The sequence below is a fragment of the Scatophagus argus genome, chromosome 13 (genome assembly GCF_020382885.2).
Source record: "Scatophagus argus isolate fScaArg1 chromosome 13, fScaArg1.pri, whole genome shotgun sequence".
NCBI classification, from domain to species: Eukaryota; Metazoa; Chordata; class Actinopteri; family Scatophagidae; genus Scatophagus; species Scatophagus argus.
This window is the reverse complement of record NC_058505.1, coordinates 2223653-2236660: the sequence shown is the minus strand read 5'-3', so window position 1 is coordinate 2236660 and position 13008 is coordinate 2223653. Positions and strand designations below refer to the sequence as shown.

At 44.2% G+C, this 13008-nt stretch overlaps 1 protein-coding gene across 3 annotated transcripts in view; it reads right to left on the bottom strand.

Annotated features, from left to right (window-relative positions):
• The window catches only part of LOC124069180 (receptor-type tyrosine-protein phosphatase N2-like), a 165516-nt gene extending 152756 nt beyond the window's left edge, over positions 1–12760 (bottom strand). The window contains exons 1-2 of one of the 3 annotated variants that reach the window (XM_046408034.1): positions 12101–12760; positions 1219–1269 (exon numbers count right to left, since the gene is read on the bottom strand). In XM_046408034.1, the coding sequence (XP_046263990.1) occupies positions 1219–1269; positions 12101–12152 (103 nt within the window). In that variant the 5' untranslated portion in view covers positions 12153–12760. Of the gene's footprint in view, positions 1–1218; positions 1270–3277; positions 3329–11304; positions 11558–12100 lie in introns of those variants that run through there. The other 2 variants (XM_046408033.1, XM_046408035.1) reach the window with 2 other exon arrangements.
• Between the last annotated feature and the right edge of the window lie 248 nt (positions 12761–13008).

Below are 13008 nucleotides of genomic sequence, written 5' to 3'. Positions count from 1 at the left end.
GTTTGTGTTGATGTGGTCCAGCAGCTGATTCTCAACAGGCTGGAACGAACGAAGACGCAATGCAGCAATGCAGACTTTGGTAATGTATTTCAGGAGATTTTATGAAAGCAATCAATAAATCAAATGCTCGAGTCCAGCGTCTGTGGTCTGGAATGAGCTCATCCAATCATTTCATTCGATTGCCTTCCTGTCTGCCTACCTGGTTACCCACGTGTACTCTGACCGCAGTCTGTTAGCTGTTAGCTGTTAGCGAGCCAGTCGCACAGAGAAAGCGCAGCCAAAATGCCCCAATGCTAACATGCTAACTCGACAGCTGTGGCTACAAACAACAATGTTTGTTTACGTTCATCTTGGTTTATTGCAAAAAAAGTGTTTGTGTGTTATTTATAAGTTAAGAATTTAGATTCATCCTGAATATAACAATTGGTACAAAACATATTTTATCAGAACTGTGACGTCGGATATGACAGCTGGTTACAGAACAGTAACACAACTAACCAGCGTAACACGTGAGCTTTTAGGTTTAACTGACAGCGAAATCAGCTCACAGCTAACAAATAACACAGGCTGAAGTTGATGAGTTAAATAAAGATTTAGTCAAAGTAACAATTAATCAGGCTTTAACACAAATCAAACCATCTCTCTGACTTGACGGGCATCAAAGGTCCACTACTAGACTGAACTGTTCGCTCAAGCATAACTAATCAATAACTCGCAAATATTTAATGAGCTGTGTTGTGCATTTGGAACACAACCAAAAGTGATGCTCACGATCAGCTTGGATCACAACACAACAACAACACACAAAGAGTGGTTACAGCCAAAATATTCAATACTCAAACTGCAATAAGAAAAGATTAACTATATGCTATTAATCTGATCGCTATTTAAGTACAGAGCACACATGAACCACAGGTTTTCCCGACCAGAGTCAGGCTAAGGTGCAGCATCCAAGCCGTTATGGGCACCACCAAAGCTGAATGAGTGCAAAATCAATGCGGAGAGCAACTATATGACTTTCCCCAGCTCTGATGGCTGTATGTTGTCCTCAGTGGTCTTCTGGAGAAAGTTTTATCATTAAACCCTTTGGGTTTCTGCCGTACCTTTTCCAACTTTTGGAACACAGTTTTAACAATAGTCCAAAATTATGTTTAAGTGTATATATTCTCAGTTTGGATTTAAATAAAGCTTTTGAAATGTGCATGTGGGACGTCTTACCGTTGACGCAGATCTCATACGGTGAGCACAGCTCGCTCTCAAACAGGCAACCTGCAGGGAAACACAAAGACAACACACACACAGACAGGGTTTTAACTGAGGCAGCAATCTTCTGTCAGGAAACAAAGTATACACAGAACCAGCAGAACAAGTGAGCTGAAAAGTGAGTTAATTCAGGGTTGTTTTCAGTCAATGTGAACAGCTGAATCCTTACATTTGAAGTCCCTCCTGTCCCTCTGAAATCTAACTGTGTGTGTTCTGTGGATTATCCAGAGTAACTGGGACACTCACTGACACAATGCTCCAGTCTCAAACCACTGAAAACACAACAGGGTAGAGAAAAATCTCAATCTCTTGTCTCAAAAGCCGGACAAATAAAAGCTGCAGTACACCAACTTTAGAATGAAACATTTTCATCATTAGGCTGAACAAGATCTGTAAACATAATCCAAATCCTGAATGTTTGAGAAAGAGTTTCAGACTGGAATGTGAGATTAAATGTGTTTTGGGTAGTTTTTTACTGCTATATTTGTCAGCCGTGGGCAGTAAACACTCGAGGAGGATACATGAAAATGGCTCCTTCAGTGGCTCCTCTTACAGGAGACCCGGCAGCTCGTCTTCACACTCTGCCTGCCCGTAACTCTCAAGCAAACACGCAGATCTTCTCACAGTTAAAGAGACATTTCTGAACCTGCTAACACTCAGCTCCAACAGAGCAACACAGTGTTTGTTTGTTTGTTTGTTTGTTTTGCACAAACACAGACAGGATTCACAGCATCCTGGCTTGGCCCATTTGATTAGTCAGGCACTCATTCATCAGTCGTTGTCCACTGGACTGTGACTCAGATTCAGGTGATGAGCAGCAGTTCTTAAAAGTCTGGAGACAAAAGGCCAGTTTGCCAGTGTAAACACACACACACACACACACACATTATGGAAATACTCCAGGGACTGTAACAGGCAGGGTGCCAGAGCAACCGCCTGAAACTAGCAAAACGATAGGATGCTGTTACCATGGCAACACTTGCTCATCACTGAGTCCCTCTCTGCCTTCCAGGGATCAAAGAATGGCAGCGATAACCTCCCCTCATCTCTCCCTGCACATTTACTCTGTCAGCTCCTGTGCGTCATTTTGTGGTGTCATATTTTTTCAGTCTATGCAGGGAAGGGTTTGCTAAACATACTCTGTGTTACACAAAAATAAATGAATAAAAAACGCTTCTGGGCTCCCAGCAGCTGAACTCCAGAACATCAGCGGTTAGACAACAGCAGTGCAGAGCTCATTATTCATCCACCACTGCTGCCCAGGCTCCTCCAGCCCATTATCTTCTATTACAAAACCTGCTCCGGTAGCCTTTAGGAGCTAATCGCAGCACTGCTTTCTTTTCTTTGTGAACAACAGAGGGCCTTATGTTGTATTTTATTGTTCTGACAAACACGCAGACTCACGGGGAGCTCCTGAACGCTCCTCAGCCACCTGTTGTCCAACTAGGTTAGAGAATTTAGACACGCTGGGGTTCTGCTTCTTTTAAATAAAAGTTAATGATATTTACTTTAGCCTTTTCATTAACAAAACAGCTTCTATATTGAAGATTTAGATCACACCTGAACACATCTTTCAGTCACACCAGTTAACTGGACTCACAGTGTGAACACAATGTGAAATGAGCTGTTCTTCACGCGGCAGCAGTAAAAGAACATCAATGCTAATATGACACACAGTGATTAATGTAAACATACAGTTTATTAGAGTAAAACTAACAAGAGTAAAATATCCAAACAGTAACCATAATTGACAGTTAGCCTATGGAGCATGTTATTAGCAACACATTAGCCTCAGCTAGCTTGGTTAGCACTGCAGTAAAGTGACAAGAAAACAGCTAGCAAGCTACTGAACGCTAACGGTGTGAGCTGGTTGAAAACTCCATCTCCAGCTTAATTTTAATGTTTGTAGTTGGCTACATACATCACATAACGCTAAACATCACATGAGGCTAAAGCTACATGCCCCCAGCTAACCTCACCGGCTGATAATCCCTGTTGGCTAAGAGACGCTCACATTAACTGGCAGCTATCAGTCTGATGGCGAGATCAGCTAGCAGGGTGAGAATCCACAGCCTGGACACTTCAATGGCCATTTATAGCAAGTCAAATTGAGGGCCCAGACACATTTCACTTTTTATACTTACATATTCCCTGTTCTTTTTTTATCAAAATAAAAGAGGAAACAGTAAAACGTTTGCATTAATAACTGCAAACATGTTTTTTGTGAAGAAACTCCAAACAAAATCAACAGCAACAACTCCGTGTGCCGACACGCTGGAGCAGCCTCGTTTCTCTTTACCCAGGATGCAAGTTTGTTCCTAACGAAGACACTCGGGGTGAAGTCACTCACTGCCAGCTTGTGTCATGTTTGCTGGATATTCATTATATTTCTCTTTCGGGATAATTAAAGGCAGAATCACCCGAGGCTGTATTTGTTTACATCCGTGTGGAGGAAGGCCCGGTAATCACAGCCGTCTCCGGCAGGCACAGTCTTGTTAAAAGCAGAAACGTACGACAGAAACTCTGTTTACAAAGAGTCAGAGCTTCATTACAGCAGCTTTGGGGCCTTCGTGCAGCGTTTGGGCCAGTTTCTCCACAACACAATGAAGAGAAAAAAGAACAAAAATATACAAGCAAGAAAAGCAATACACAGAGGCCTGAGAGGGAGCCATAACATCTGACAGCACAATGTTACATGCACATTTTGGCTAAATATGTTTCCTTACATCTAATGTCTCTAGTCTAAGATGACAGCCAGGAAAATAAAAATGTTCTGTAAGTGAAGCCGAGATTGAAACAGATTTTGTTTTATATGTTTAACAGATTCTGTTTCATTATTAATTGTGTGACTGTGATTTGTTATACTGCACAGTTGCAGAGGAACAGACATTACTGCATACATAAGGATGATGATGATGATGATGATGATGATAAAATTAGAACTTAGGGCCTAAATTTTACTCACAGGTGCCAAAGTGGAGTCAAAGTAACCAAACAAAACTTTAATGCAACCCCAAACTTATCAAGAAATGTGTTTTAAAGAGGATTTAAGGAAAAATTAGAGGTGAGTAAAGAGGAAAGTAGATTTTCTATTTCGCTTCCTGATGAGAGACAGTTGGACGTGGAAGATATGGAAGGTGGCTCTGCATGCTACTTTTGGACTTTTGAAGCAACCCTGAGTATTTGCTGTCTGATTTCATCACTCCACACCAGCAGAGTGTGAAATAGGTTGCAGTATTGCACTGTGGACCAACGCCAAGCCGGCGATGCGGGAGGAAGGGAATTTCAATCAGGTTCGCCCTGTGAGCAAAGAGCAGCGTCCAGGCTGCGGCCTTTAATGCCTCCTGGCAGGGCCATTACAGGCTGCGCTCGCTGAGAAAAGAGGCACTACATTTCCCAGGATGCCATCTGTCCATATGCATCCGACACCTGCTACTCCCGAAGAACAGGGACACTGATTAAACGGCGAGCGGTCACCTTGAAAAATAAAGCCACTGCTTTAATTGCCCATATAAACCTTTGAGTATCTTCGTCCGTGTGGAGACTCACTGGAAACAGACGAATGATCCACACACGCTCGTCATATTCCACAGCCCACGAAAACTCAAATTAATATCTGTTCACAGTGTCAAAATATGTGGCTACCATCCTCACAATGACAGGTTTCTCACCGCCAGCGCCGCATGAATCAGAATAATGAAATCTCAGCAGGAACAAAGCCAGGGTTTGTGCTGTCCTTACTTGTAGTAATTGCACAGTAAGAAGGAAGTAGACAAACCTCAGAGAAATACACAGAGATAAATCCAAACTTTAAACCACCTGTCAGGGCTAAAATCAACTTACACGATTCCTGCAGATGTACTGTAGTTTGATAATTAACGTTAACCGAAATGACCCTTGATTTACGCTAATGTTTGCATTTTAATGAAATATGTCTCATTTTAAAGGGGGAACGGCTTTAAGGATTAAGTACTAACTACAGCTGCTGGAGCGTGGAGCTTCCTCGGTCCAATAAAGACCAGGTAATGTTACAGCTTGTCTCTGGTCTCTGGTCTCTGGTCTCGTCTCCTGCCCGGACGAGTGGCCGGCTTCTGTCTGCTTTACAACAAATGACTCGCATCATATTTCTCCAGCGCTCGGCTCCAACCTCCTCCACCACACAATGTTATCTCTGCTGCCGTGTTTACATCAGGGGACAGTTGATAACAAGACGGGGGAGGGGGGACAAGGCCTTTTAAAAGCTTTCCCTGTCTTTGTAGTTTTATTTTTAGTTCTCTCTGCCGGTTCTAAAGGCTGACTCACTTTCAGGCTGTTTCCCCCGTGGCTGATCAGAAAGGGCTTTCCTAATTGGATGTGTTGTCTATCTGTATGCGTGTTCTGGAGACGTGTTTTCTGTGGCGTGGCCCAATCACACCGTCAGTGTTTTTCCTTTGTTTTTAAGATGACAACAGTCCAATTTGTTTTGGGCCTTTGCCTCTGAGGGAAACCATCAGTCACCACAACACGCCACCTGACAATTTAGGCGGATACAAAAGTAAGGATTTGGAAGTGAAGGCAACATTTGATCAGTTCTATTTTGTCGCAGTGGAGCGGGGAAATCCACTTCTCAATTAGGGTGTGTGTGTGTGTGTGTGTGTGTTTGCGAGCAGCCCTGAATAAGTTGGCAGTAATCTGTCTTTGTCTTCCCCTCCTCTGCCACCAACAGCGACCGCCTCCGTCACCTCCTCCCTCCCTCATCCTTTCATCCCTCTCCTCTCATCCCGCTCTCCTGATTGTTCAAACCGGCAGCATTGATCCATCCATCTGTTCGAACGAAGGAGCGCCGCTTTGTATTCAGAGCTTGGTTTACTGTAGCTCTCAGATGCTGGCCGCCTTCATCGTGTGGAGTTTTAATTCTTGCGAGATAAGAGACTTGATGAGGTAACTTGTTTCCAAACTGAGGAAGTTGTAAACTTGGGACTAAAAACAAGCTGTTATCGCATGAACGCAACTTACAGCATTCAGACGGATCAGCGAAAACACGACTAAGTCTCAGTCAGACATCCAAAGCGTTTAAAGCCACACGTGTCCAGAAGCTGACGTCCAAACGAGAACGCGAGACTGAACAGGAAGTACAACAAACCCTGCAGGGCCAAAGGGACGCGTCTCACTGAGATAAACGCTAAAAGCAGATGTGGTTCCACCTGCGCGACCAGAAGAACCCAGCGCAGGTGGAGACATCAGTCAAGCCAGGCAGAAACAGCAGCACGGCAGCACTGAGAGCGCCAGGATCCGTCTGGATCCGCCGATCCGTTTGATTAACGTGAAAGCACAAAGCACGTGCAAAATCCAAAATGCTAATCTGATACGTTTAGATTTAAACCTGATTGAAGAATAACAGGATTAAGAGCGGACCAAACATGAGATGTGACGGCTTTACAAAAGAAGCAGCAGGCCCACAAATGGTGGATGATAGTTTTGGATGCACGGCGTTACTGTTTGTTAATTCAGAAACAGAAGGCAAGTAACTGATTCAAAGCACATTTCATACATAAAATACTTTAGAATCTTTGGACTTGGGTGAAGGTTACGAATGTTTTCGAGTCAAAAGGCTCATGTGAAGTCTAACACATTGAGCACAAGTCCAAGTCCAGTTGCAAGTCTTGTTTAAGTTTTGTCGAGTCCAAAGTCAGTAAATTTGTGACTCAGGTCTGACCAGAGTCCAACTAATGTGACCGGAGTCCAAGTCATGTGCCTGGAGTCCGAGTCATGTGACCGGAGTCCAAGTCATGTGCCTGGAGTCCGAGTCACGTGACTCCAGTCTGAAAGCAGCATCTTGGCTCGGGATTCTGGGGTGCAGATCATCATTTAAACAATAATTGCAAACACAAACACGTTTGATTCACACGCAGCACACGAATATTCTGTGACACGTCATTTATGTTGTACTGATCACACATCTGACTCGAGCTTTAGCCCCGAGGACAAACAAAGCACAAAAGGTCACCAACTGTCTGTGGACAGAACAACAATATGAGGGCAACAAGGCGAAGCAGTCGGCTGGCCGTGACATAACAGCCGTCAATCACACCTTTCACAGCACAGTTACAGTAAAAGCAGCTCAGCCGCCGACCCGACCAGCCAATCAGCGCGGGTGAAATGATAATGAGCGTTTCCATGGCTACGGTCGCACCAGGCGCACCAGCAGTGACCTTCTCCACGTCCAGGTTAATGATTAGGAGACCCGAGCCGAGCTGGTTTTACAGTGAAAACACTCGGTGGCCAACAAACAGCAGATCAGGAAAGAGCAGCTCAAAGTCACTCGTCAGTTACAAATGTTTTCTGAGCAATACGTGACGCCCGCCGCAGCCGAACCCACCGACCGTACGGTCGTGGCAACTGAACACACGCTCATACGACAGGAAAGCACTGCCAACTTCAAGTACTCGCAGCAAAATGTACTAAAACAGACAGTTTCTTCAGTTTCTATTGCTGCTAAATTATTGATGCATCTGGCACATCAACACATCAATAATTAAAATTTAAAAAATTTAAAAAAAAAAACCCAAACTGGACATTTATCTCCAAAAATGTTTTCTCATGATAAATGAAATGTGCCTCATCTCATCAAACGCTGCCTCACATGTTATTCACTGGAGTCATTTTGTCCTCACATCAGATGATGTGTGTGTGTGTGTGTGTGTGTGTGTGTTTTACTGCCACTTAAACGTCTTTGGGTTTGGAGCTGCTGCTCAGACAAAACAACATAAAACATAAAGACACCAAGCTGTGCTCGGGAAAATGCAAGTTTTACTGTTTTCTGACATGTTACAGAAAGAATGGACATTTTTAAAAAGAAAAAGTTGACAGATTTTCGACTGTGAAATAAATATTGGCAATAAATACAACAAAAAGTACAACACTGCAGTGAAGTGCTGTTACTGCGCTGCAAAAATGTTCCCCTTCACTCCTTCAGTCGTCTTTCAAACCCGCCAGGAGAGACGGAAACGAGGAGCAGTTGCAGCTGAGAATGGGATGCAATTATTTTATCCATTAATCCAACAATCGTCAACTTAATTTCATGAAAAATTCCCATCACAGTTTCCCCAGAACCAAAAGTGACGGCTTCAAATCGCCTCTTTCGTCCAACCAACAGTCCAAAACTCAAAGACTTCATTCACAGCAAATCCACACTTTTAAGAAGCGGAAACCGGCAAATGTTGGACGTTTTTGCTTGGAAAATGACTGAAATGATTCATGAATTATAATATTGTTCTTTTCATCAACTGATCAATTGATCGACTAATCGTTGCAGCTCTGGTTGAGAACCGGTTCCAAACTGTCTACCAGAATCGTATTCCTCTGATTATCAGTTCCTCGCTTTCCAGCAGGTGCACACTGCAAGCACGGCGACGTCAAACTCGAGTTTCTCAGCGGGAAACTCGCATGGTGGCCGAAGGGAAGCGAAGGTCCGAAGCTTCAATCACAAAGGAAGCTGAGAAGTGACGGACGGCACCACCTGGAAGACGCTGAAGCGTCCTACACTTTCTACCATCTTACATACCTACTGAGCCTTTGATCAGAAGAAGGTTTAAATTTAAGTTAAAAGCTTCACTACATCCTGTGGCACCCAGCTGCAACACCAGCAAATGTTTCAAGTTAATATTTTACCCCGACAAAGTCACCAGCCAGAGCTTTAAACACCGCAAGAGTCTGCAGGAACAAAATTTCCACGTTTGCCCCCTGAAAACTGACCCTGGATCAGGCATCAGCCAGAGAAACACAAGCATCAGCAGTCTGATCAGAAAGTCTCTGAGACTCAGAGCCAACAAGTTCACGAGAGATTTGAGCTAACTGTTGAGCGCCTTCCTCTGAAGAAACCACATCGGGTCTCCGGTCCACATGCAACCCCATACGAAGCAACACAAACATGTAACACGGCCACTGAATACTGCACACCAAGTACAGCGCCTCAGACAAGTACTGCACACCAAGTACAGCACCTCAGGCAAGTACTGCACACCAAGTACAGCGCTGCGGTAACGTACTGCACACCAAGTACAGCACCTCAGACAAGTACTGCACACCAAGTACAGCACCTCAGACAAGTACTGCACACCAAGTACAGCGCTGCGGTAACGTACTACACACGAAGTACAGCACCTCAGACAAGTACTGCACATGAAGTACAGCGCCGCGGTAACGTACTGCACACGGATCACAGAGGGAACACTGCAGATGAGGAGAGCGTTTGATCACCAGATGGAGACAGAACAAATAAATACTATAAGACTATTATGTGCAAAGGGTCAGCATGAAGCAGTTTTTGACTGAAGGGTTCCTTTCAGGTCATAAACCAGAGGCTCATGCTGGTTTACGCCCGAACTTCACTCAACGTCTTCCTGCTTGCATCAAGCCACAGTACGGAAGCCCCTGTGGGACAAGCTACATGAGACCATCACTACAATACACAACATACTGCAAATACCACAGGCGTCGTACATCCTTACAGCAGACAAACGTCAGCACAAAACTGTGCTTTAACTCTGTGGGGTCGGGAACATGAAGAGAACGTGGAGAGAACATGAGGAGAGAACATGAAGAGAACGTGGAGAAAACATGGAGAGAACATGAAGAGAACATGAAGAGAACGAGGAGAGAACATGAAGAGAACATGAAGAGAACATGAAGAGAACGTGGAGAAAACATGGAGAGAACATGAAGAGAACATGAAGAGAACGAGGAGAGAACATGAAGAGAACATGAAGAGAACGAGGAGAGAACATGAAGAGAACATGAAGAGAACATGAAGAGAACATGAAGAGAACATGAAGAGAACATGAAGAGAATATGAAGAGAACATGAAGAGAACATGAAGAGAACATGAAGAGAACGTGAACGGTTTGAACGTGTTGCTTTGCTGCTCGTCTCCTCAGCTGAGTCTGCGGCTGCCATACTCTCTGTATGCTGCTTATGTAATGTGAAGGAGAAGAGGAGGAGGAGGACACACACACACACACACACACACACACACACACACACACACACACACACACACACACACACACACACACACACACACACACACACACACATCGGCGTCTGAGCACCAGCTTCTTCCCGCTCTTCCTCCTCCTCCTCTCACCATCTTCTACAACACATTTCTGCATCAGTCATCCTGCAGGCTCCGAATCTCAGATCAGCGGGGGGATATTAGATATCAGCTATTTATAGAGTGTGTGTGCAGGAGGGAAGTGTGTGTCTCCAGTCTACACACACACACACACACACGTTGAAATTTCCGATCAATAGCTGCCTCTGTGAGGAGCAGAGCTGGACGCAGCAGATGTACAGGCTGGTTTTGATGTTATCACTGATGGCTGCTGAGCGTCCACAACCTGCAAACCCTCACCTGGTTTAACTCGCTGGCCTCCTGTTGGACGATCAAGTTTCTGTCAGGTCGATCACTTGTTTCATTCATTTCTGCATGTTTGTTTGATTATTTTTTAGAATCATTTTATACACTCTTTTGTTTTTAATCTTCATCTAAACATTTTGTAATCAAAAACAAATATTTTTATTTTGCAGGCCATATTTAATGTGAATATTCATCATACTGCATCTTTTTTAAACTTTTACTTAAAATCCGCATTATTTTTATTATTATTATTATTATTCTATTTTATTAAATTTCTATTTATTTATTGCTCAATTTCTCAAAATGATTTTTGGGGGATTTCTTTTAAATATCATTTCCAACTTTAAATTACGGTCACACACACACACACACACACACGCGGATGAAATGAGGGCTAATTTTGCTCAGCTCTCCGGTTCTTCCGCTCGTGTTCCTACGTGAGCTCGTGGCTTTCTGCGCGAGGCAGGATGTTTGTTTTTCCTGGGCTCAGGTGACGCTGCAGTCGAGCGCCTGCTACAATATTGACACAGATCAGAGCGGGAGAAGCCGCCTCCTCCGCTCGGAGCGCAAAATGGCTCGGAGGAGGACCGGAGATGCTCGGGGATGTTAGCACAAATAACACGACCATCCGCTAATTCACTCACCGAATCTGCCGTCGGCCGAAGCGGGGAAGCAGCTGAGGGAAGCGAGGAGGAGGAGGAGGAGGAGGTGGAGGAAGGAAAAATGTTCCATGTCTCTTCTCGGTTATTCTGTTAAAAGGCCATTTCTTCCAGCGAGGTTTGGTTCGTCTTCCCTCCCGTTCAGAGCGGCTCCTCCGCGGCCAGAGGAGCGAAGGAGAGGCGGGACGCACGGAGGATGGATGCGAGAGGAGAGGAGAGGAGAGAGGATGCAGGGCGTTTCTGCTGCTGCTGCTGCTGCTGGAGGCTCGAGCTCTCACAGCGTCAAGGCTCGAGCGGGCAGGCACGACATTTCCGGTTTGGAGTTTCAGAATAAAAGTCTGAACATTTCTGATGCTAATTTTGGTCACCAATGAGCTGCAGGGGTCAAAGTGATGGGGAAAATCTAAGTATTACAATCAAGACGTAGCAAACAGGAAGTACTTTAAAAGCCATTTAAAACGGAGCCTGAGCCTAGCAAATGGCAAAGCATAAAACATCACTTAAACGTATGTTCTTAGAAGTATCATTTCTATGGGATTTTTTCTTGTTTTGTGTTTTTTAAATGTGGTATATACAAAAAATGAAACAAAGCCATAAATAAAAAACAAAATAAAACCATTACCATTAAATAGGCCACTTTTATGGAGATTTGTATTCATATTTCATTCATCCTATGTGAATAAATATGTATATATATGTGTTTTTTTAAGTTAATATGACTGCTGGCTTGTGTTGTGACGGTGTGCTGCACGTAAGAAAAATAATTTAAATGTGTACTTACGGGAGTTTCTTAATAAATCATTCTTGTTGCTTTCAGTCATGATTAAACACATTAATCAGCCTTAACCTTCAGTGAAGCTCTGTTTAAAATCCGATTAACGCATCCATTGAACATGTACGCAAACATTTCTCCCTGACAAGATACTGTGCTCGCTTTTTAGTTATCAGAAAGTGTTGTCCAATGCAACTTTTCCGTGTAACAGCCACACCCACACGCTTGAAGGTTTTGTTTTGAAGGTCAAACTAACCGATATCCGGATGGCATCTTGTTTATTGCGGCTTGACGGATTCACGAAGGCCCTCGTTGTGATTCAGCACTACGCTGCTTTCAAGTGCTGTCGGAAATTCTTCAGGTTCTGAATCGAAGGCAGGTGAACGAAAAGAAAAAAAAAACAACTGCTGAACTGGAGGAAACAACGAACAAAGTTCAGAGTAAAATCACCTCTTAAGGCATTCACACGTGTAGAAAACGTTTTTAACCAGTAAACATCAGAAAAAATGTGTGTTTAAGCTTTAACGCGATGGTTAATTTACTCACACTAATGTGAATTTCACTAAGAGATCAGCTGTGGTGCTTTGCAGTCCAGTTGGACACAGCGTGTAGGTTGAGTCGGTTGGTGTGGACAGCCTGGCTCCATTTACCGCCCAGTCACAGCACCACCGGTGCTTCCGGTTTTTAAACTGCACCTTCAGCCCTGCAGCATCATCATCATCATCATCAACGACCTTCAGTTCGGAGTGAAGCCCATCCGTCCTTCTGTTCTGAGGGGCTGCTGTCAGTTTCTTATCAGGTCAGGACGCGGCCGCTTGGTCTAAAGAGCGAAACACAGGCAGCAGACCCACTGTGAACAGGTGAGCTCCACCACGTCATCCACACGAGCCACCAGCCCGTGTTCACCAGGCCTGGTC